This window comes from Rhinoderma darwinii, chromosome 11 (assembly GCF_050947455.1).
Source record: "Rhinoderma darwinii isolate aRhiDar2 chromosome 11, aRhiDar2.hap1, whole genome shotgun sequence".
NCBI classification, from domain to species: Eukaryota; Metazoa; Chordata; class Amphibia; order Anura; family Rhinodermatidae; genus Rhinoderma; species Rhinoderma darwinii.
In genome coordinates this window covers 96,322,052-96,349,453 of record NC_134697.1, presented here as the reverse complement: position 1 = coordinate 96,349,453, position 27,402 = coordinate 96,322,052, and the positions used below count along the sequence as shown (strand labels likewise).

Below are 27,402 nucleotides of genomic sequence, written 5' to 3'. Positions count from 1 at the left end.
TGAACTCATCTTTTTGTGCCATCGTCACCACTGTGAGCAAATAGTTTATTGAGCCCCAGGTCACTTATAGGGAAAATAAATAAAACGTAAGAATATAAAATCGCATCTATACATACCACGTGGAAAAAAAAACAAAATTTGACAAACTTCCTTAAAATGGATTTAAAGGCACAAGACACCAAAATGCTGACTCCCCCCCCCCCCTCCCTCTCAGTATGGGACATAGTATCTGGGAATAAAAATTCCACTTAATATCCAGATGGAAAAATACGGAGTTCTATTGATCAGTGAGCGGAACCTACGAGCTGTTTGTAAGTGCTTCATACAATAAAAAACACACAACTTGTCAGGAAATCAAGTCCAGGGTTCTCTTGGTTACCTATAGTCTAATAAATACATTTAGCGTAATTTTTTTTAACCCCTGGCGGTCCATAATTTATATAAAATACAAATAAAAATGAATTTGTAAAATATAAAATAGCTTAAAAGGGGTTCTCTGCTTTGGATAATCCCTAATTGTTAAAAAAGGTCCCTTGACAAAAAGTTGATCACAAAAAGTCACTCTGCAGGGAGCGATCAGCTGTGATTTGTGGGGTAACCTGGCAGGAAGTGTTCAGTCTCCCTGCAGCACCACCACAGGAGAAATGAAGTATTACACATTGTCCATTCATATCAATGTGTTGTCTGTGTAATACAGGACAGGTCCTACAGAACGAGAGACGCTTTTCGTTCCCGCTCTCCAATTTGGCCAAGGAATGAGGATCGTATATCTCTATTAACTCCGAATTACATATAAATGGGTTTTCGAAACTGGACAACCCTTTTAAGATTACGAACGGATATAGCAAAGCTCCAAGGTTCCAACTCTCTACCACTAGAGAGGACACTCAAATATACAGTAGATTCTCTGGAACAAGCCTCAAGTCCAGAACATCAAGAAAGAGATGATGATAGGGTTGTGATCCAACTTTGAGCACCACTTGGATATTCAATAAATTTTCATTGTTTTCTAGTTCTAGAATCGGCTATAAAACGGAGGACGTCTGATAGTAAACGACATCGGATTTATTATTCTGCACAAAACAATACTACGACTCAACGTCCGGACTCCACCAACTATCAGTACACGCTGAAGTCCTTAGTGGTAGGTAATGTTTTTGGCCCGGCTGTGAATTCTCAAGTGATTGTTCAAATTGCTCTTCTGTGTAAAAGATTTTCCACATTCGGGACACGCAAATGGCTTTTCTCCAGTGTGGATTCTCTGATGCTCCATTAGATGAGATTTATTGCTAAAGTATTTCCCGCAGTCCGTACAGGGATAGGGCTTCTCGCCGGTGTGGGTCCGACGGTGCGTTACAAGGTGTGAGGTACTGGTGAACCTCTTCCCGCACTCAGAACAGGAATACGGCCGCTCTCCGGTGTGGATTCTCTGGTGTTTGATTAGATTTGACTTGTTGGTGAAACATTTGCCGCACAATGAACAGGGGAATGGCTTCTCTCCGGTGTGAATGATCTTATGTTTGACAAGGTCAGAGCTGCTGGTAAAACATTTGCCACACTCGGAGCAGGAGAATGGTTTCTCTCCTGTATGGATTCGTTGGTGAGCCACAAGATTTGAGTTAGTTGTGAAGAACTTTCCGCAAGTTGAGCAAGCGAATGGCTTCTCCCGGATCTGGATCCTTTGGTGCTTGTTACATGTGAAGCATTTCTCACACTCCGTGAAGCTGTGCATTAATTCGGTGTCCTCGAGGAATTGGCGGTGAGACGTGGAGGCCACATTGACAGCTTCTTTTTCGGCTCCTGTATACATGACTGTCATGTTCTTTTCACCGACTCTTTTGCAGAGGGAGGCGTACTCTCTTGGAGTGTAGACATCAGTGTCCGTCAGATTTCCTTCATCACAAGATTCATCCTCCTCTTTAATATAGGTGATTATATAATCTATGTGCGAACTGTCCGCTGGTGTGGAGGGGTCTGTGAGAAGTCCTTCTTTGTCCGATACCGTCTCTTCCTTGATGCCAGTGGTTATGTACTGCGTCTGCTCAGCTGGCATTGAAGTGTCCGTAAGGTCTCCTTCTTCATCAGACACCGACTGCCCCTTATTTATGGCCACAGTCTGTATTTCTTTATCGGAAAACGTCATCCTGTAGCTGCCCTTATCCTCCGCTTTCCTCGCACAGCGGCTGGACCTCTTACCTGTTTAAAATACACAACGGGTTAGTGGAAAATGAAGATTTCCTGGTAAGACGATGTAAAGGGAAGGGTTGGAGATATATATATATACCCCATCAGATATGTCTGTGCCTCCTTTACACCACGTCCTGTGCTACCTGTTCCTCTTTTTTCATGGGTCGTCACAGGTGACGTCATACCACCGCGCCGACCCACATGAACAAGGCATGACGGCATTATTGACCCTGCGCCTGGCTCAGCAACGAGCGCCGGTACGTCTGAATCACGCTCCCCACCACCAACGTTGAGCTACTCACCGCCCCGCACAAGCCGACACACCAACACCAACGGACCCTTTCTTCAGCCTCTGATCGCCTCATGATCAGCCCTCCCGCTCCTCTCTACTCCACCACAGAACAGCTGACTGAGCTCCCTTATCAACGGCCGCATCATTCACAAGGAATCTCCCCTTGACAAGAGGAGCAGTCTAAGCACCCACCCCCTCCTCTCAACGCAACAGAAGCATCATGAACCCCCCCCCAGCTGTATTAACCTTTCCCGTCTATCCCTACCCTTCCGCCCAAAAACCCTCCTCATCCCTATAGCTGCTATCCCACCGCCCTTCTGTTCCTATAACCGTCACCCTCAACCCATACCCTTATACTTTTGCAATTCTCATATGCTCTACAGCCTCTTATCGTGAACCCGTGTAACCCTCCAGGAGGGGGAGGGTGTACGTATCTGAAAAGGCCCTTACAGACAACGAGCTACGTCCCCATATGCAGAAAGATCTTCCACTGCCCGGATGTTGGACTGGGAGGTATCACTGAGGTATAAAGTAAAATACGGACCGTTTTGTCAGTCAGGGCATGGGAACGGCTGAGCCCGATAATCCCTTTCCTAGCAAATCCCTCAGCACTGGTCATACTAGTGACGTCATCTCTAGAAGTACCCCCCCCCCCCCACCCTACACAGGGGATAATACAATCTCACCAAGTAATGTGAGGCACTGGGAACGTGAGTGAGGTCGGCGTCCTTGGATGGAGGTGAAGTCTCCAGACCCGTCTCTGGGCAGAAGCTGAACGATCTTATTGGTTAGTTGCAGAATCTTCTTCTCGTGGAGCCGGGAGGGAAGTGAAGGGGCCGCAAAGGGGTTCTGCAGCATCCTGCTGAGGTCTGCCGACAAGTTGTCATTACCTGTCCTCCTCACAATAACATAGTCCTAAAGAAAAGAGAACGTTACATGACGGAGCAGCGTCACAATGTGTCAACGTGTCCAAATGTTTGAGGAGGATTCTCACCTCCCCGGTGACCGTGTAGATGATCTCCAGCGTCAGTCTAAGAATATTCCCAGATATCCACTCCAGGTCGTCTTCCAGCACTACTGAGCCCACTGGATGCTCTGCTGGGGATTCACTTTCTTCTGTTTCCACATCAGAGGACATGACGTTGATGCGTCTAAAATATTACCCTGCGGACAAATAAAAGATCTCGGCAGGAAGACTCCACCTCCCGTCTCCGCATGTGTATCAGCTATTCTTCTCCCCTTGTGACAGCCAGGGGGGCTAAAAGGAAGACAAGTTTTGTGTAATATCCGTACTCAGAAAGAGAGCGCCATCTACTGGAGGGTTCTATGTTATAATAGTATAGTGAAGGACAGTGCCACCTACTGGAGGGTTCTATGTAATAGCAGTATAGTGGAGGACAGCGCCACCTACTGGAGGGTTCTATGTAATAATAGTATAGTGAAGGACAGTGCCACCTACTGGAGGGTTCTATGTAATAATAGTATAGTGAAGGACAGTGCCACCTACTGGAGGGTTCTATGTAACAGCAGTATAGTGAAGGACAGTGCCACCTACTGGAGGGTTCTATGTAATAATAGTATAGTGAAGGACAGTGCCACCTACTGGAGGGTTCTATGTAATAGCAGTATAGTGGAGGACAGCGCCACCTACTGGAGGGTTCTATGTAATAAGAGTATAGTGGAGGACAGTGCCACCTACTGGAGGGTTCTATGTAACAGCAGTATAGTGAAGGCCAGTGCCACCTACTGGAGGGTTCTATGTAATAATAGTATAGTGAAGGACAGTGCCACCTACTGGAGGGTTCTATGTAATAGCAGTATAGTGGAGGACAGCGCCACCTACTGGAGGGTTCTATGTAATAAGAGTATAGTGGAGGACAGTGCCACCTACTGGAGGGTTCTATGTAACAGCAGTATAGTGAAGGACAGTGCCACCTACTGGAGGGTTCTATGTAATAATAGCATAGTGAAGGACAGTGCCACCTACTGGAGGGTTCTATGTAATAGCAGTATAGTGGAGGACAGCGCCACCTACTGGAGGGTTCTATGTAATAATAGTATAGTGAAGGACAGCGCCACCTACTGGAGGGTTCTATGTAATAGCAGTATAGTAGAGGACAGCGCCACCTGCTGGAGGGCTCTATGTAATAGCAGTATAGTGAAGGACAGCACCACCTACTGGAGGGTTCTTTGTAATATTAGTATAGTGGAGGACAGTGCAACCTACTGGAGGGTTCTATGTAAGAGCAGTATAGTGGAGGACAGCGCCATCTACTGGTGGGTTTGATGTGACAGCAGTATAGTGGAGGACAGCGCCACCTACTGGAGGGTTTTATTTAATAATAGTATAGTGAAAGACAGCGCCACCTACTGGGGGGGGGGGGGGTTCTATGTAATAACAGTATAGTGAAAGACAGCGCCACCTACTGGAGGGTTCTATGTAATAGCAGTATAGTAGAGGACAGCGCCACCTGCTGGAGGGCTCTATGTAATAGCAGTATAGTGAAGGACAGCGCCACCTACTGGAGGGTTTTATTTAATAATAGTATAGTGAAAGACAGCGCCACCTACTGGGGGGGGGGTTCTATGTAATAACAGTATAGTGAAAGACAGCGCCACCTACTGGAGGGTTCTATGTAATAGCAGTATAGTGGAGGACAGCGCCACCTACTGGAGGGTTCTATGTAATAAGAGTATAGTGGAGGACAGCGCCACCTACTGGAGGGTTCTATGTAATAGCAGTATAGTGGAAGACAGCGCCACCTACTGGTGGGTTTTATGTGACAGCCGTATAGTGGAGAACAGCGCCACCTACTGGAGGGTTCTATGTAATAATAGTATAGTGGAGAACAGCGCCACCTACTGGAGGGTTCTATGTAATAATAGTATAGTGGAGAACAGCGCCACCTACTGGAGGGTTCTATGTAATAATAGTATAGTGGAGGACAGCGCCACCTACTGGAGGGTTCTATGTAATAGCAGTATAGTGGAGGACAGCGCCACCTACTGGAGGGTTTATGTAATAATAGTATAGTGGAGGACAGCGCCACCTACTGGAGGGTTCTATGTAATAGCAGTATAGTGGAGGACAGTGCCACCTACTGGTTGGTTTTATGTAATAGCAGTATAGTGAAAGCCAGCGCCACCTACTGGTGGGTTTTATGTGACAGCAGTATAGTGGAGGACAGCGCCACCTACTGGAGGGTTCTATGTAATAATAGTATAGTGGAGGATAGCACCACCTACTGGGGGGTTCTATGTAATAGCAGTATAGTGAAAGACAGCGCCACCTACTGGAAGGTTCTATGTAATAAGAGTATAGTGAAAGACAGCGCCACCTACTGGAAGGTTCTATGTAATAAGAGTATAGTGGAGGACAGCACCACCTACTGGAGGGTTCTATGTAATAGCAGTATAGTGGAGGACAGCGCCACCTACTGGAGGGTTCTATGTAATAGCAGTATAGTGGAGGACGCCACCTACTGGAGGGTTCTATGTAATAGCAGTATAGTGGAGGACAGCGCCACCTACTGGAGGGTTCTATGTAATAGCAGTATAGTGGAGGACGCCACCTACTGGAGGGTTCTATGTAATAGCAGTATAGTGGAGGACAGCGCCACCTACTGGAGGGTTCTATGTAATAAGAGTATAGTGGAGGACAGCGCCACCTACTGGAGAGTTCTATGTAATAATAGTATAGTGGAGGACTGCGCCACTTACTGGTGGGTTTTATGTGACAGCCGTATAGTGGAGAACAGCGCCACCTACTGGAGGGTTCTATGTAATAATAGTATAGTGAAAGACAGCGCCACCTACTGGTGGGTTTTATGTTATACCAGTATAGTAGAGGACAGATTCACCTACTGGAGGGTTTTATGGGACAGCAGTTCTCTCAAGGGGAGTGACAATAGTTCTCAGGGGGTATGAGAGATTATGAGGGCAGTCCCTGGGGTGCACATCTATCCCCCTACCCAAGCGGAAATATAACCCGCAGTTACCGTCATGGACTCAGCTATCACCGGCTGCTCCGCCTCTTCCCTCAGCGGCAGACAACGGCCGGAAGTAACCATCCGGAAGTGAAATCAAGCCAAATCATTTGCGTTCCACTCGGCAACATCTTGCGCACTACACTTCCGGGTTTACTTTACTTGGCCCCGCCCCCTGCACAGGAGATGAACCGGGGAATCCACCAGTTACTGATAGCCGAACTGGGACTCCGCCCCCTCACAGTAATCACGTGATGTTGACGTCGCGCGGTTACTTGGTGGTCACGTGTTGCTATGTTGTTGGGGCGAGGGTCACGTGATGACCTTAGAAGAGTTTGTCAGGCGCCATGACAGACAGCAAGGTCAGGGTCACCCCAAAAACAATAATACATTCAACTGTAGCCCCCCCAGGAAGGTGCAAGGTGTCAACCAAGTAGTATACTACAACTCCCAGCATGCTCTGCTGCAGGCGGGAAGACAATAGGACTACAACAGTGGATTAGGGTATGTGCACACACACTAATTACGTCCGTAATTGACGGACGTATTTCGGCCGCAAGTCCCGGACCGAACACACTGCAGGGAGCCGGGCTCCTAGCATCATAGTTATGTACGACGCTAGGAGTCCCTGCCTCTCTGCAGGACAACTGTCCCGTACTGTGATCATGTTTTCAGTACGGGAGAGTAGTTCCACGGAGAGGCAGGGACTCCTAGCATCGTACATAAGTATGATGCTAGGAGCCCGGCTCCCTGCACTGTGTTCGGTCCGGGACTTGCGGCCGAAATACGTCCGTCAATTACGGACGTAATTAGTGTGTGTGCACATACCCTTAGGGTATGTTCACACGGCCTATTTACGGACGTAAATCGGGCGTTTTTGCCCCGAATTACGCCCGAAAATAGCGCCTCAATAGCGCTGACAAACATCTGCCCATTGAAAGCAATGGGCAGACGTTTGTCTGTTCACACGAGGCGTATATTTACGCGCCGCTGTCAAATGACGGCGCGTAAATAGACGCCCGCGTAGAAGAAGTGACCTGTCACTTCTTTGGCCGTAATTGGAGCCGCTATTCATTGACTCCAATGAATAGCAGCGCTAATTACGGCCGTAATTGACGCGGCGTTCAAGCGCCTGCACATGCCGGTACGGCTGAAATTACGGGGATGTTTTCAGGCTGAAACATCCCCGTAATTTCAGCCGTTACGGACCCCCGCCGTGTGAACATACCCTTATAGTTCAGTAGGTTTCATCTAGATTTTTTTTCAATGATTTTCGTATGAATCTGGATTTAATTATTTTTTTCTGTTTATTTAACATTAATACCGAGAGATGATCTAATACCGGATTCTCTTTATATAAATAACATTCCTATAATAATTGTACAGGACTGGTACCTGCAAATACTTTATCAGAAATATAACTGGAGAAACGTCCATGTCATTGATTATAACGTCAGTGTTCCCCGGCAGGGAACAGGTTAACACAATCTATAATCAATGATGTGCTGTGTGCACTGACACCCCCCCCTGCCCGTCACCCCCTCTGCAGCATCCCCACCCCCGTGTATATCGCACCCCCCTTGTAGTTCGCACCTGTATGTCACCCGTATACAAAGCCCAACCATGTATGTGACACGTATACAAAACCCGACCATGTATGTCACCCGTATACAAAACCCGACCATGTATGTGACACGTATACAAAACCCGACCATGTATGTCACCCGTATACAAAACCCGACCATGTATGTGACACGTATACAAAACCCAACCATCTATGTCACCCGTATACAAAACCCGACCATGTATGTCACCCGTATACAAAACCCGACCATGTATGTGACACGTATACAAAACCCGACCATCTATGTCACCCGTATACAAAACCCGACCATCTATGTCACCCGTATACAAAGCCCGACCATGTATGTGACCTGTATACAAAACCCGACCATGTATGTCACCCGTATACAAAGCCCGACCATGTATGTGACCTGTATACAAAACCCGACCATGTATGTGACCTGTATACAAAACCCGACCATGTATGTGACACGTATACAAAACCCGACCATGTATGTGACACGTATACAAAACCCGACCATGTATGTCACCCGTATACAAAGCCCGACCATGTATGTGACATGTATACAAAACCCGACCATGTATGTGACACGTATACAAAACCCGACCATGTATGTCACCCGTATACAAAGCCCGACCATGTATGTGACCTGTATACAAAACCCGACCATGTATGTCACCCATATACAAAGCCCGACCATGTATGTGACACGTATACAAAACCCGACCATGTATGTGACACATATACAAAACCCGACCATGTATGTGACACGTATACAAAACCCGACCATGTATGTCACCCGTATACAAAGCCCGACCATGTATGTGACCTGTATACAAAACCCGACCATGTATGTCACCCGTATACAAAGCCCGACCATGTATGTGACATGTATACAAAACCCGACCATGTATGTGACACGTATACAAAACCCGACCATGTATGTGACATGTATACAAAACCCGACCATGTATGTGACACGTATACAAAACCCGACCATGTATGTCACCCGTATACAAAGCCCGACCATGTATGTGACCTGTATACAAAGCCCGACCATGTATGTGACCTGTATACAAAGCCCGACCATGTATGTGACCTGTATACAAAACCCGACCATGTATGTCACCCGTATACAAAGCCCGACCATGTATGTGACATGTATACAAAACCCGACCATGTATGTGACACGTATACAAAACCCGACCATGTATGTGACATGTATACAAAACCCGACCATGTATGTGACACGTATACAAAACCCGACCATGTATGTGACACGTATACAAAATCCAACCATGTATGTGGCACGTATCCAAACCCCGACCATGTATGTGACATGTATACAAAACCCGACCATGTATGTCACCCGTATACAAAGCCCGACCATGTATGTGACACGTATACAAAACCCGACCATGTATGTGACACATATACAAAACCCGACCATGTATGTGACACGTATACAAAACCCGACCATGTATGTCACCCGTATACAAAATCCAACCATGTATGTGACACGTATAGAAAACCCAACCATGTATGTGACCTGTATACAAAACCCGACCATGTATGTGACACGTATACAAAACCCGACCATGTATGTGACACGTATACAAAATCCGACCATGTATGTGACACGTATACAAAATCCAACCATGTATGTGACACGTATAGAAAAACCGACCATGTATGTGACACGTATACAAAACCCAACCATGTATGTGACACGTATACAAAACCCAACCATGTATGTTACATGTATACAAAATCCAACCATGTATGTGACCTGTATACAAAACCCGACCATGTATGTTGCACGTATACAAAACCCGACCATGTATGTGACACGTATACAAAACCCGACCATGTATGTGACCTGTATACAAAACCCGACCATGTATGTCACCCGTATACAAAGCCCGACCATGTATGTGACCTGTATAAAAAATCCGACCATGTATGTGACCTGTATACAAAACCCGACCATTTATGTGACACGTATACAAAATCCAACAATGTATGTGACACGTATAGAAAACCCGACAATGTATGTGACACGTATACAAAGCCCGACCATGTATGTGACACGTATACAAAACCCGACCATGTATGTGACACGTATACAAAATCCGACCATGTATGTGACCTGTATACAAAATATAACCATGTATGTGACCTGTATACAAAACCCGACCATGTATGTGACACGTATACAAAACCCGACCATGTATGTGGCACGTATACAAAACCCGACCATGTATGTGACATGTATACAAAACCCGACCGTGTATGTGACACGTATGCAAAACCCGACCATGTATGTGACACGTATACAAAACCCGACCACGTATGTAACACGTATACAAAACCCAACCATGTATGTGACCTGTATACAAAACCCGACCATGTATGTGACCTGTATACAAAACCCGACCATGTATGTCACCCGTATATAAAGCCCGACCATGTATGTGACACGTATACAAAATCCAACCATGTATGTGACACGTATAGAAAACCCGACCATGTATGTGACACGTATACAAAACCCGACCATGTATGTGACACGTATACAAAACCCGACCATGTATGTGACACGTATACAAAATCCAACCATGTATGTGACCTGTATACAAAACCCGACCATGTATGTCACCCGTATACAAAGCCCGACCATGTATGTGACCTGTATACAAAATCCGACCATGTATGTGACCTGTATACAAAACCCGACCATGTATGTGACACGTATACAAAATCCAACCATGTATGTGGCACGTATACAAAACCCGACCATGTATGTGACATGTATACAAAACCCGACCGTGTATGTGACACGTATACAAAACCCGACCATGTATGTGACACGTATACAAAACCCGACCACGTATGTAACACGTATACAAAACCCAACCACGTATGTGACACGTATACAAAACCCGACCATGTATGTGACCTGTATACAAAACCCGACCATGTATGTCACCCGTATACAAAGCCCGACCATGTATGTGACATGTATACAAAACCCGACCATGTATGTGACACGTATACAAAACCCGACCATGTATGTGACACGTATACAAAACCCGACCATGTATGTGACACGTATACAAAATCCAACCATGTATGTGACACGTATAGAAAACCCAACCATGTATGTGACCTGTATACAAAACCCGACCATGTATGTGACACGTATACAAATCCCGACCATGTATGTGACACGTATACAAAATCCGACCATGTATGTGACACGTATAGAAAACCCGACCATGTATGTGACACGTATACAAAACCCAACCATGTATGTGACACGTATACAAAACCCAACCATGTATGTTACATGTATACAAAATCCAACCATGTATGTGACCTGTATACAAAACCCGACCATGTATGTTGCACGTATACAAAACCCGACCATGTATATCACCCGTATACAAAATCCAACCATGTATGTGACACGTATAGAAAACCCAACCATGTATGTGACCTGTATACAAAACCCGACCATGTATGTGACAGTATACAAAACCCGACCATGTATGTGACATGTATACAAAATCCGACCATGTATGTGACACGTATACAAAATCCAACCATGTATGTGACACGTATAGAAAACCCGACCATGTATGTGACATGTATACAAAATCCAACCATGTATGTGACCTGTATACAAAACCCGACCATGTATGTTGCACGTATACAAAACCCGACCATGTATGTGACCTGTATACAAAACCCGACCATGTATGTCACCCGTATACAAAGCCCGACCATGTATGTGACCTGTATACAAAACCCGACCATGTATGTGACCTGTATACAAAACCGACCATGTATGTCACCCGTATATAAAGCCCGACCATGTATGTGACACGTATACAAAATCCAACCATGTATGTGACACGTATAGAAAACCCGACCATGTATGTGACACATATACAAAACCCGACCATGTATGTGACACGTATACAAAACCCGACCATGTATGTGACACGTATACAAAACCCGACCATGTATGTGACACGTATACAAAATCCAACCATGTATGTGACCTGTATACAAAACCCGACCATGTATGTCACCTGTATACAAAGCCCGACCATGTATGTGACCCGTATACAAAATCCGACCATGTATGTGACCTGTATACAAAATCCGACCATGTATGTGACCTGTATACAAAACCCGACCATGTATGTGACACGTATACAAAATCCAACCATGTATGTGGCACGTATACAAAACCCGACCGTGTATGTGACATGTATACAAAACCCAACCGTGTATGTGACACGTATACAAAACCCGACCACGTATGTGACACGTATACAAAACCCGACCACGTATGTAACACGTATACAAAACCCAACCATGTATGTGACACGTATACAAAACCCGACCATGTATGTGACCTGTATACAAAACCCGACCATGTATGTCACCCGTATACAAAGCCCGACCATGTATGTGACATGTATACAAAACCCGACCATGTATGTGACACGTATACAAAACCCGACCATGTATGTGACACGTATACAAAACCCGACCATGTATGTGACACATATACAAAACCCGACCATGTATGTCACCCGTATACAAAATCCAACCATGTATGTGACACGTATAGAAAACCCAACCATGTATGTGACCTGTATACAAAACCCGACCATGTATGTGACACGTATACAAATCCTGACCATGTATGTGACACGTATACAAAATCCGACCATGTATGTGACACGTATACAAAATCCAACCATGTATGTGACACGTATAGAAAACCCGACCATGCATGTGACACGTATACAAAACCCAACCATGTATGTGACACGTATACAAAACCCAACCATGTATGTGACACGTATACAAAATCCAACCATGTATGTGACCTGTATACAAAACCCGACCATGTATGTTGCACGTATACAAAACCCGACCATGTATGTGACACGTATACAAAACCCGACCATGTATGTGACCTGTATACAAAACCAGACCATATATGTCACCCGTATACAAAGCCCGACCATGTATGTGACCTGTATACAAAATCCGACCATGTATGTGACCTGTATACAAAACCCGACCATGTATGTGACACGTATACAAAATCCAACCATGTATGTGACACGTATAGAAAACCCGACAATGTATGTGACACGTATACAAAACCCGACCATGTATGTCACCCGTATACAAAATCCAACCATGTATGTGACACGTATAGAAAACCCAACCATGTATGTGACCTGTATACAAAACCCGACCATGTATGTGACACGTATACAAATCCTGACCATGTATGTGACACGTATACAAAATCCGACCATGTATGTGACACGTATACAAAATCCAACCATGTATGTGACACGTATAGAAAACCCGACCATGCATGTGACACGTATACAAAACCCAACCATGTATGTGACACGTATACAAAACCCAACCATGTATGTGACACGTATACAAAATCCAACCATGTATGTGACCTGTATACAAAACCCGACCATGTATGTTGCACGTATACAAAACCCGACCATGTATGTGACACGTATACAAAACCCGACCATGTATGTGACCTGTATACAAAACCAGACCATATATGTCACCCGTATACAAAGCCCGACCATGTATGTGACCTGTATACAAAATCCGACCATGTATGTGACCTGTATACAAAACCCGACCATGTATGTGACACGTATACAAAATCCAACCATGTATGTGACACGTATAGAAAACCCGACAATGTATGTGACACGTATACAAAGCCCGACCATGTATGTGACACGTATACAAAACCCGACCATGTATGTGACACGTATACAAAATCCAACCATTTATGTGACCTGTATACAAAATCCAACCATGTATGTGACCTGTATACAAAACCCGACCATGTATGTGACACGTATACAAAACCCGACCATGTATGTGGCACGTATACAAAACCCGACCATGTATGTGACATGTATACAAAACCCGACCGTGTATGTGACACGTATACAAAACCCGACCATGTATGTGACACGTATAGAAAACCCGACCATGTATGTGACACGTATACAAAACCCGACCATGTATGTGACACGTATACAAAACCCGACCATGTATGTGACACGTATACAAAATCCAACCATGTATGTGACACGTATAGAAAACCCGACCATGTATGTGACACGTATACAAAATCCGACCATGTATGTGACACGTATAGAAAACCCGACCATGTATGTGACACGTATACAAAACCCAACCATGTATGTGACACGTATACAAAACCCAACCATGTATGTTACATGTATACAAAATCCAACCATGTATGTGACCTGTATACAAAACCCGACCATGTATGTTGCACGTATACAAAACCCGACCATGTATATCACCCGTATACAAAATCCAACCATGTATGTGACACGTATAGAAAACCCAACCATGTATGTGACCTGTATACAAAACCCGACCATGTATGTGACACGTATACAAAACCCGACCATGTATGTGACATGTATACAAAATCCGACCATGTATGTGACACGTATACAAAATCCAACCATGTATGTGACACGTATAGAAAACCCGACCATGTATGTGACATGTATACAAAATCCAACCATGTATGTGACCTGTATACAAAACCCGACCATGTATGTTGCACGTATACAAAACCCGACCATGTATGTGACACGTATACAAAACCCGACCATGTATGTGACCTGTATACAAAACCCGACCATGTATGTCACCCGTATACAAAGCCCGACCATGTATGTGACCTGTATACAAAACCCGACCATGTATGTGACCTGTATACAAAACCGACCATGTATGTCACCCGTATATAAAGCCCGACCATGTATGTGACACGTATACAAAATCCAACCATGTATGTGACACGTATAGAAAACCCGACCATGTATGTGACACATACAAAACCCGACCATGTATGTGACACGTATACAAAACCCGACCATGTATGTGACACGTATACAAAACCCGACCATGTATGTGACACGTATACAAAATCCAACCATGTATGTGACCTGTATACAAAACCCGACCATGTATGTCACCCGTATACAAAGCCCGACCATGTATGTGACCCGTATACAAAATCCGACCATGTATGTGACCTGTATACAAAATCCGACCATGTATGTGACCTGTATACAAAACCCGACCATGTATGTGACACGTATACAAAATCCAACCATGTATGTGGCACGTATACAAAACCCGACCGTGTATGTGACATGTATACAAAACCCGACCGTGTATGTGACACGTATACAAAACCCGACCACGTATGTGACACGTATACAAAACCCGACCACGTATGTAACACGTATACAAAACCCAACCATGTATGTGACACGTATACAAAACCCGACCATGTATGTGACCTGTATACAAAACCCGACCATGTATGTCACCCGTATACAAAGCCCGACCATGTATGTGACATGTATACAAAACCCGACCATGTATGTGACACGTATACAAAACCCGACCATGTATGTCACCCGTATACAAAATCCAACCATGTATGTGACACGTATAGAAAACCCAACCATGTATGTGACCTGTATACCGACCCGACCATGTATGTGACACGTATACAAATCCTGACCATGTATGTGACACGTATACAAAATCCAACCATGTATGTGACCTGTATACAAAACCCGACCATGTATGTTGCACGTATACAAAACCCGACCATGTATGTGACACGTATACAAAACCCGACCATGTATGTGACCTGTATACAAAACCAGACCATATATGTCACCCGTATACAAAGCCCGACCATGTATGTGACCTGTATACAAAACCCGACCATGTATGTGACACGTATACAAAATCCAACCATGTATGTGACACGTATAGAAAACCCGACAATGTATGTGACACGTATACAAAGCCCGACCATGTATGTGACACGTATACAAAACCTGACCATGTATGTGACACGTATACAAAATCCAACCATGTATGTGACCTGTATACAAAATCCAACCATGTATGTGACCTGTATACAAAACCCGACCATGTATGTGACACGTATACAAAACCCGACCATGTATGTGGCACGTATACAAAACCCGACCATGTATGTGACATGTATACAAAACCCGACCATGTATGTGACACGTATAGAAAACCCGACCATGTATGTGACACGTATAGAAAACCCGACCATGTATGTGACACGTATAGAAAACCCGACCATGTATGTGACACGTGTACAAAACCCGACCATGTATGTGACACGTATACAAAACCCGAACATGTATGTGACACGTATACAAAATCCGACCATGTATGTGACCTGTATACAAAACCCGACCATGTATGTCACCCGTATACAAAGCCCGACCATGTATGTGACCCGTATACAAAATCCGACCATGTATGTGACCTGTATACAAAATCCGACCATGTATGTGACCTGTATACAAAACCCGACCATGTATGTGACACGTATACAAAATCCAACCGTGTATGTGGCACGTATACAAAACCCGACCGTGTATGTGACACGTATACAAAACCCGACCGTGTATGTGACACGTATACAAAACCCGACCACGTATGTGACACGTATACAAAACCCGACCACGTATGTAACACGTATACAAAACCCGACCATGTATGTGACACGTATACAAAACCCGACCATGTATGTGACCTGTATACAAAACCCGACCATGTATGTCACCCGTATACAAAGCCCGACCATGTATGTGACATGTATACAAAACCCGACCATGTATGTGACACGTATACAAAACCCGACCATGTATGTGACACGTATACAAAACCCGACCATGTATGTGACACGTATACAAAACCCGACCATGTATGTCACCTGTATACAAAATCCAACCATGTATGTGACACGTATAGAAAACCCAACCATGTATGTGACCTGTATACAAAACCCGACCATGTATGTGACATGTATACAAATCCCGACCATGTATGTGACACGTATACAAAATCCGACCATGTATGTGACACGTATACAAAATCCAACCATGTATGTGACACGTATAGAAAACCCGACCATGCATGTGACACGTATACAAAACCCAACCATGTATGTGACACGTATACAAAACCCAACCATGTATGTGACACGTATACAAAATCCAACCATGTATGTGACCTGTATACAAAACCCGACCATGTATGTTGCACGTATACAAAACCCGACCATGTATGTGACACGTATACAAAACCCGACCATGTATGTGACCTGTATACAAAACCCGACCATGTATGTCACCCGTATACAAAGCCCGACCATGTATGTGACACGTATACAAAACCCGACCATGTATGTGACACGTATACAAAACCCGACCATGTATGTGACACGTATACAAAACCCGACCATGTATGTGACACGTATACAAAACCCGACCATGTATGTCACCCGTATACAAAATCCAACCATGTATGTGACACGTATAGAAAACCCAACCATGTATGTGACCTGTATACAAAACCCGACCATGTATGTGACACGTATACAAATCCTGACCATGTATGTGACACGTATACAAAATCCAACCATGTATGTGACCTGTATACAAAACCCGACCATGTATGTTGCACGTATACAAAACCCGACCATGTATGTGACACGTATACAAAACCCGACCATGTATGTGACCTGTATACAAAACCAGACCATATATGTCACCCGTATACAAAGCCCGACCATGTATGTGACCTGTATACAAAACCCGACCATGTATGTGACACGTATACAAAATCCAACCATGTATGTGACACGTATAGAAAACCCGACAATGTATGTCACCCGTATACAAAGCCCGACCATGTATGTGACCTGTATACAAAATCTGACCATGTATGTGACCTGTATACAAAACCCGACTATGTATGTGACACGTATACAAAATCCAACCATGTATGTGACACGTATAGAAAACCCGACAATGTATGTGACACGTATACAAAGCCCGACCATGTATGTGACACGTATACAAAACCCGACCATGTATGTGACACGTATACAAAATCCAACCATGTATGTGACCTGTATACAAAATCCAACCATGTATGTGACCTGTATACAAAACCCGACCATGTATGTGACACGTATACAAAACCCGACCATGTATGTGGCACGTATACAAAACCCGACCATGTATGTGACATGTATACAAAACCCGACCGTGTATGTGACACGTATACAAAACCCGACCATGTATGTGACACGTATAGAAAACCCGACCATGTATGTGACACGTATACAAAACCCGACCATGTATGTGACACGTATACAAAACCCGACCATGTATGTGACACGTATACAAAATCCAACCATGTATGTGACACGTATAGAAAACCCGACCATGTATGTGACACGTATACAAAACCCGACCATGTATGTGACACGTATACAAAACCCGACCATGTATGTGACACGTATACAAAATCCAACCATGTATGTGACCTGTATACAAAACCCGACCATGTATGTCACCCGTATACAAAGCCCGACCATGTATGTGACCCGTATACAAAATCCGACCATGTATGTGACCTGTATACAAAATCCGACCATGTATGTGACCTGTATACAAAACCCGACCATGTATGTGACACGTATACAAAATCCAACCATGTATGTGGCACGTATACAAAACCCGACCGTGTATGTGACATGTATACAAAACCCGACCGTGTATGTGACACGTATACAAAACCCGACCACGTATGTGACACGTATACAAAACCCAACCACGTATGTATCACGTATACAAAACCCAACCATGTATGTGACACGTATACAAAACCCGACCATGTATGTGACCTGTATACAAAACCCGACCATGTATGTCACCCGTATACAAAGCCCGACCATGTATGTGACATGTATACAAAACCCGACCATGTATGTGACACGTATACAAAACCCGACCATGTATGTGACACGTATACAAAACCCGACCATGTATGTGACACGTATACAAAACCCGACCATGTATGTCACCCGTATACAAAATCCAACCATGTATGTGACACGTATAGAAAACCCAACCATGTATGTGACCTGTATACAAAACCCGACCATGTATGTGACACGTATACAAATCCCGACCATGTATGTGACACGTATACAAAATCCGACCATGTATGTGACACGTATACAAAATCCAACCATGTATGTGACACGTATAGAAAACCCGACCATGCATGTGACACGTATACAAAACCCAACCATGTATGTGACACGTATACAAAACCCAACCATGTATGTGACACGTATACAAAATCCAACCATGTATGTTACCTGTATACAAAACCCGACCATGTATGTTGCACGTATACAAAACCCGACCATGTATGTGACACGTATACAAAACCCGACCATGTATGTGACCTGTATACAAAACCCGACCGTGTATGTGACACGTATACAAAACCCGACCATGTATGTGACACGTATACAAAACCCGACCACGTATGTGACACGTATACAAAACCCGACCACGTATGTAACACGTATACAAAACCCAACCATGTATGTCACCCGTATACAAAGCCCGACCATGTATGTGACCTGTATACAAAATCCGACCATGTATGTGACCTGTATACAAAACCCGACCATGTATGTGACACGTATACAAAATACAACCATGTATGTGACACGTATAGAAAACCCGACCATGTATGTGACACGTATAACAAAACCCGACCATGTATGTGACACGTATACAAAACCCGACCATGTATGTGACACGTATACAAAATCCAACCATGTATGTGACCTGTATACAAAACCCGACCATGTATGTCACCCGTATACAAAGCCCGACCATGTATGTGACACGTATACAAAACCCGACCATGTATGTGACACGTATACAAAACCCGACCATGTATGTGCCACGTATACAAAACCCGACCATGTATGTGACACGTATACAAAACCCAACCATGTATGTGACCTGTATACAAAACCCGACCATGTATGTGACATGTATACAAAACCCGACCATGTATGTGACCTGTATACAAAACCCGACCATGTATGTCACCTGTATACAAAGCCCGACCATGTATGTGACACGTATACAAAACCCGACCATGTATGTGACACGTATACAAAACCCGACCATGTATGTGACACGTATACAAAACCCGACCATGTATGTGACACGTATACAAAACCCAACCATGTATGTGACACGTATACAAAATCCAACCATGTATGTGACCTGTATACAAAACCCGACCATGTATGTTGCACGTATACAAAACCCGACCAAGTATGTGAAACGTATACAAAACCCGACCATGTATGTGACACGTATACAAAACCCGACCATGCATGTGACACGTATACAAAACCCAACCATGTATGTGACACGTATACAAAACCCAACCATGTATGTGACACGTATACAAAATCCAACCATGTATGAGACACGTACCAAAACCCAACAATGTATGTGACACGTGTACAAAACCCGACCATGTATGTGACACATATACAAACCCCGACCATGTATGTGACACGTATACAAAACCCAACCATGTATGTGACACGTATACAAAATCCAACCATGTATGTGACACGTATCCAACTCCCGACCATGTATGTGACACGTATGCAAACCCCGACCATGTACGTAACACGTATACAAAACCCGACCATGTATGTGACACGTATACAAAACCCGACCATATATGTGACACCTATCCAAAACTCTACCATGTATGTGACACGTATACAAAACCCGACCATGTATGTGACACGTATAAAAAACCCGACCATATATGTGACACCTATCCAAAACTCTACCATGTATGTGACACGTATACAACACCCGACCATGTATGTGACCTGTATACAAAACCCGACCATGTATGTGACCTGTATACAAAACCCGACCATGTATGTGACCCGGATGCAAAACCCGACCATGTATGTGACACGTATACAAAGCCCGACCATGTATGTGACCTGTATACAAAACCCGACCATGTATATGACACGTATACAAACTCCGACCATGTATGTGGCACGTATACAAAACCCGACCATGTATGTAATACGTATACAACACCCGACATGTATGTGACACGTATACAAAACCCGACCATGTATGTGACACGTATACAAAACCCGACCATGTATGTGACACGTATACAAAACCCGACCATGTATGTGACACGTATACAAAACCCAACCATGTATGTGACACGTATACAAAATCCAACCATGTATGTGACCTGTATACAAAACCCGACCATGTATGTTGCACGTATACAAAACCCGACCAAGTATGTGAAACGTATACAAAACCCGACCATGTATGTGACACGTATACAAAACCCGACCATGTATGTGACACGTATACAAAACCCAACCATGTATGTGACACGTATACAAAACCCAACCATGTATGTGACACGTATACAAAATCCAACCATGTATGTGACACGTACCAAAACCCAACAATGTATGTGACACGTATACAAAACCCGACCATGTATGTGACACATATACAAACCCCGACCATGTATGTGACACGTATACAAAACCCAACCATGTATGTGACACGTATACAAAATCCAACCATGTATGTGACACGTATCCAACTCCCGACCATGTATGTGACACGTATACAAACCCCGACCATGTATGTAACACGTATACAAAACCCGACCATGTATGTGACACGTATACAAACCCCGACCATGTATGTAACACGTATACAAAACCCGACCATGTATGTGACACGTATACAAAACCCGACCATATATGTGACACCTATCCAAAACTCTACCATGTATGTGACACGTATACAAAACCCGACCATGTATGTGACACGTATACAAAACCCGACCATGTATGACACGTATACAAAACCCAACCATGTATGTGACACGTATACAAAACTCTACCATGTATGTGACACGTATACAACACCCGACCATGTATGTGACCTGTATACAAAACCCGACCATGTATGTGACCTGTATACAAAACCCGACCATGTATGTGACCCGGATACAAAACCCGACCATGTATGTGACACGTATACAAAGCCCGACCATGTATGTGACCTGTATACAAAACCCGACCATGTATATGACACGTATACAAACTCCGACCATGTATGTGGCACGTATACAAAACCCGACCATGTATGTAATACGTATACAACACCCGACATGTATGTGACACGTATACAAAACCCGACCATGTATGTGACACGTATACAAAACCCGACCATGTATGTGACACGTATACAAAACCGACCATGTATGTGACACGTATACAAAACCCAACCATGTATGTGACACGTATACAAAATCCAACCATGTATGTGACCTGTATACAAAACCCGACCATGTATGTTGCACGTATACAAAACCCGACCAAGTATGTGAAACGTATACAAAACCCGACCATGTATGTGACATGTATACAAAACCCGACCATGTATGTGACACGTATACAAAACCCAACCACGTATGTGACACGTATACAAAACCCAACCATGTATGTCACCCGTATACAAAGCCCGACCATGTATGTGACCTGTATACAAAACCCGACCATGTATGTGACCTGTATACAAAACCGACCATGTATGTCACCCGTATATAAAGCCCGACCATGTATGTGACACGTATACAAAATCCAACCATGTATGTGACACGTATAGAAAACCCGACCATGTATGTGACACATACAAAACCCGACCATGTATGTGACACGTATACAAAACCCGACCATGTATGTGACACGTATACAAAACCCGACCATGTATGTGACACGTATACAAAATCCAACCATGTATGTGACCTGTATACAAAACCCGACCATGTATGTCACCCGTATACAAAGCCCGACCATGTATGTGACCCGTATACAAAATCCGACCATGTATGTGACCTGTATACAAAATCCGACCATGTATGTGACCTGTATACAAAACCCGACCATGTATGTGACACGTATACAAAATCCAACCATGTATGTGGCACGTATACAAAACCCGACCGTGTATGTGACATGTATACAAAACCCGACCGTGTATGTGACACGTATACAAAACCCGACCACGTATGTGACACGTATACAAAACCCGACCACGTATGTAACACGTATACAAAACCCAACCATGTATGTGACACGTATACAAAACCCGACCATGTATGTGACCTGTATACAAAACCCGACCATGTATGTCACCCGTATACAAAGCCCGACCATGTATGTGACATGTATACAAAACCCGACCATGTATGTGACACGTATACAAAACCCGACCATGTATGTGACACGTATACAAAACCCGACCATGTATGTGACACGTATACAAAACCCGACCATGTATGTCACCCGTATACAAAATCCAACCATGTATGTGACACGTATAGAAAACCCAACCATGTATGTGACCTGTATACAAAACCCGACCATGTATGTGACACGTATACAAATCCTGACCATGTATGTGACACGTATACAAAATCCAACCATGTATGTGACCTGTATACAAAACCCGACCATGTATGTTGCACGTATACAAAACCCGACCATGTATGTGACACGTATACAAAACCCGACCATGTATGTGACCTGTATACAAAACCAGACCATATATGTCACCCGTATACAAAGCCCGACCATGTATGTGACCTGTATACAAAACCCGACCATGTATGTGACACGTATACAAAATCCAACCATGTATGTGACACGTATAGAAAACCCGACAATGTATGTGACACGTATACAAAGCCCGACCATGTATGTGACACGTATACAAAACCCGACCATGTATGTGACACGTATACAAAATCCAACCATGTATGTGACCTGTATACAAAATCCAACCATGTATGTGACCTGTATACAAAACCCGACCATGTATGTGACACGTATACAAAACCCGACCATGTATGTGGCACGTATACAAAACCCGACCATGTATGTGACATGTATACAAAACCCGACCATGTATGTGACACGTATAGAAAACCCGACCATGTATGTGACACGTATAGAAAACCCGACCATGTATGTGACACGTATAGAAAACCCGACCATGTATGTGACACGTGTACAAAACCCGACCATGTATGTGACACGTATACAAAACCCGACCATGTATGTGACACGTATACAAAATCCAACCATGTATGTGACACGTATAGAAAACCCGACCATGTATGTGACACGTATACAAAACCCGACCATGTATGTGACACGTATACAAAACCTGACCATGTATGTGACACGTATACAAAATCCGACCATGTATGTGACCTGTATACAAAACCCGACCATGTATGTCACCCGTATACAAAGCCCGACCATGTATGTGACCCGTATACAAAATCCGACCATGTATGTGACCTGTATACAAAATCCGACCATGTATGTGACCTGTATACAAAACCCGACCATGTATGTGACACGTATACAAAATCCAACCGTGTATGTGGCACGTATACAAAACCCGACCGTGTATGTGACACGTATACAAAACCCGACCGTGTATGTGACACGTATACAAAACCCGACCACGTATGTGACACGTATACAAAACCCGACCACGTATGTAACACGTATACAAAACCCGACCATGTATGTGACACGTATACAAAACCCGACCATGTATGTGACCTGTATACAAAACCCGACCATGTATGTCACCCGTATACAAAGCCCGACCATGTATGTGACATGTATACAAAACCCGACCATGTATGTGACACGTATACAAAACCCGACCATGTATGTGACACGTATACAAAACCCGACCATGTATGTGACACGTATACAAAACCCGACCATGTATGTCACCTGTATACAAAATCCAACCATGTATGTGACACGTATAGAAAACCCAACCATGTATGTGACCTGTATACAAAACCCGACCATGTATGTGACATGTATACAAATCCCGACCATGTATGTGACACGTATACAAAATCCGACCATGTATGTGACACGTATACAAAATCCAACCATGTATGTGACACGTATAGAAAACCCGACCATGCATGTGACACGTATACAAAACCCAACCATGTATGTGACACGTATACAAAACCCAACCATGTATGTGACACGTATACAAAATCCAACCATGTATGTGACCTGTATACAAAACCCGACCATGTATGTTGCACGTATACAAAACCCGACCATGTATGTGACACGTATGCAAAACCCGACCATGTATGTGACCTGTATACAAAACCCGACCATGTATGTCACCCGTATACAAAGCCCGACCATGTATGTGACACGTATACAAAACCCGACCATGTATGTGACACGTATACAAAACCCGACCATGTATGTGACACGTATACAAAACCCGACCATGTATGTGACACGTATACAAAACCCGACCATGTATGTCACCCGTATACAAAATCCAACCATGTATGTGACACGTATAGAAAACCCAACCATGTATGTGACCTGTATACAAAACCCGACCATGTATGTGACACGTATACAAATCCTGACCATGTATGTGACACGTATACAAAATCCAACCATGTATGTGACCTGTATACAAAACCCGACCATGTATGTTGCACGTATACAAAACCCGACCATGTATGTGACACGTATACAAAACCCGACCATGTATGTGACCTGTATACAAAACCAGACCATATATGTCACCCGTATACAAAGCCCGACCATGTATGTGACCTGTATACAAAACCCGACCATGTATGTGACACGTATACAAAATCCAACCATGTATGTGACACGTATAGAAAACCCGACAATGTATGTGACACGTATACAAAGCCCGACCATGTATGTGACACGTATACAAAACCCGACCATGTATGTGACACGTATGCAAAACCCGACCATGTATGTGACCTGTATACAAAACCCGACCATGTATGTCACCCGTATACAAAGCCCGACCATGTATGTGACACGTATACAAAACCCGACCATGTATGTGACACGTATACAAAACCCGACCATGTATGTGACACGTATACAAAACCCGACCATGTATGTGACACATATACAAAACCCGACCATGTATGTCACCCGTATACAAAATCCAACCATGTATGTGACACGTATAGAAAACCCAACCATGTATGTGACCTGTATACAAAACCAGACCATATATGTCACCCGTATACAAAGCCCGACCATGTATGTGACCTGTATACAAAACCCGACCATGTATGTGACACGTATACAAAATCCAACCATGTATGTGACACGTATAGAAAACCCGACAATGTATGTGACACGTATACAAAGCCCGACCATGTATGTGACACGTATACAAAACCCGACCATGTATGTGACACGTATACAAAATCCAACCATGTATGTGACCTGTATACAAAATCCAACCATGTATGTGACCTGTATACAAAACCCGACCATGTATGTGACACGTATACAAAACCCGACCATGTATGTGGCACGTATACAAAACCCGACCATGTATGTGACATGTATACAAAACCCGACCATGTATGTGACACGTATACAAAACCCGACCATGTATGTGACACGTATAGAAAACCCGACCATGTATGTGACACGTATAGAAAACCCGACCATGTATGTGACACGTGTACAAAACCCGACCATGTATGTGACACGTATACAAAACCCGACCATGTATGTGACACGTATACAAAATCCAACCATGTATGTGACACGTATAGAAAACCCGACCATGTATGTGACACATATACAAAACCCGACCATGTATGTGACACGTATACAAAACCCGACCATGTATGTGACACGTATACAAAATCCGACCATGTATGTGACCTGTATACAAAACCCGACCATGTATGTCACCCGTATACAAAGCCCGACCATGTATGTGACCCGTATACAAAATCCGACCATGTATGTGACCTGTATACAAAATCCGACCATGTATGTGACCTGTATACAAAACCCGACCATGTATGTGACACGTATACAAAATCCAACCGTGTATGTGGCACGTATACAAAACCCGACCGTGTATGTGACATGTATACAAAACCCGACCGTGTATGTGACACGTATACAAAACCCGACCACGTATGTGACACGTATACAAAACCCGACCACGTATGTAACACGTATACAAAACCCGACCATGTATGTGACACGTATACAAAACCCGACCATGTATGTGACCTGTATACAAAACCCGACCATGTATGTCACCCGTATACAAAGCCCGACCATGTATGTGACATGTATACAAAACCCGACCATGTATGTGACACGTATACAAAACCCGACCATGTATGTG

General features: G+C 43.9%; 2 protein-coding genes across 4 annotated transcripts in view; one reads left to right on the top strand and one right to left on the bottom strand.

Moving 5' to 3' along the window:
- Positions 1–1,047: 1,047 nt before the first annotated feature.
- On the bottom strand, positions 1,048–6,636 carry LOC142663438 (uncharacterized). 2 transcript variants are annotated; one of them, XM_075842087.1, is made up of 4 exons: positions 6,478–6,636; positions 3,474–3,737; positions 3,166–3,394; positions 1,048–2,196 (listed from the first exon to the last, which is right to left on the bottom strand). In XM_075842087.1, exons 2-4 carry the CDS (start codon positions 3,615–3,617, stop codon positions 1,139–1,141), a joined length of 1,431 nt encoding a protein of 476 aa, XP_075698202.1. In that variant the 5' UTR covers positions 3,618–3,737; positions 6,478–6,636; the 3' UTR covers positions 1,048–1,138. The 2 variants fall into 2 exon arrangements, with proteins under 2 accessions (XP_075698202.1, XP_075698204.1); XM_075842089.1 differs by having other exon boundaries at positions 3,474–3,643.
- A 114-nt stretch (positions 6,637–6,750) lies between these two features.
- The window catches only part of LOC142663404 (uncharacterized), a 47,560-nt gene continuing 26,908 nt past the window's right edge, over positions 6,751–27,402 (top strand). Inside the window, exon 1 of one of the 2 annotated variants that reach the window (XM_075842015.1) lies at positions 6,751–6,827. The gene's annotated coding sequence lies outside the window, so the exon portion shown is untranslated. The remainder of the gene's footprint in view (positions 6,828–27,402) is intronic. The other variant, XM_075842017.1, reaches the window with a different exon arrangement.

Bases quoted from the DNA above. Each gene is read 5' to 3' on its own strand.
- LOC142663438 (XM_075842087.1), bottom strand. From the start codon at position 3,617: ATGTCCTCTGATGTGGAAACAGAAGAAAGTGAATCCCCAGCAGAGCAT. The intron at 3,395-3,473 runs GTGAGAATCCTC...TCTTTTCTTTAG, and splicing joins TCTACACGGTCACCGGGGAG to GACTATGTTATTGTGAGGAG. The intron at 2,197-3,165 runs GTGAGATTGTAT...TATTTTAAACAG, and splicing joins CCAGTGCCTCACATTACTTG to GTAAGAGGTCCAGCCGCTGT.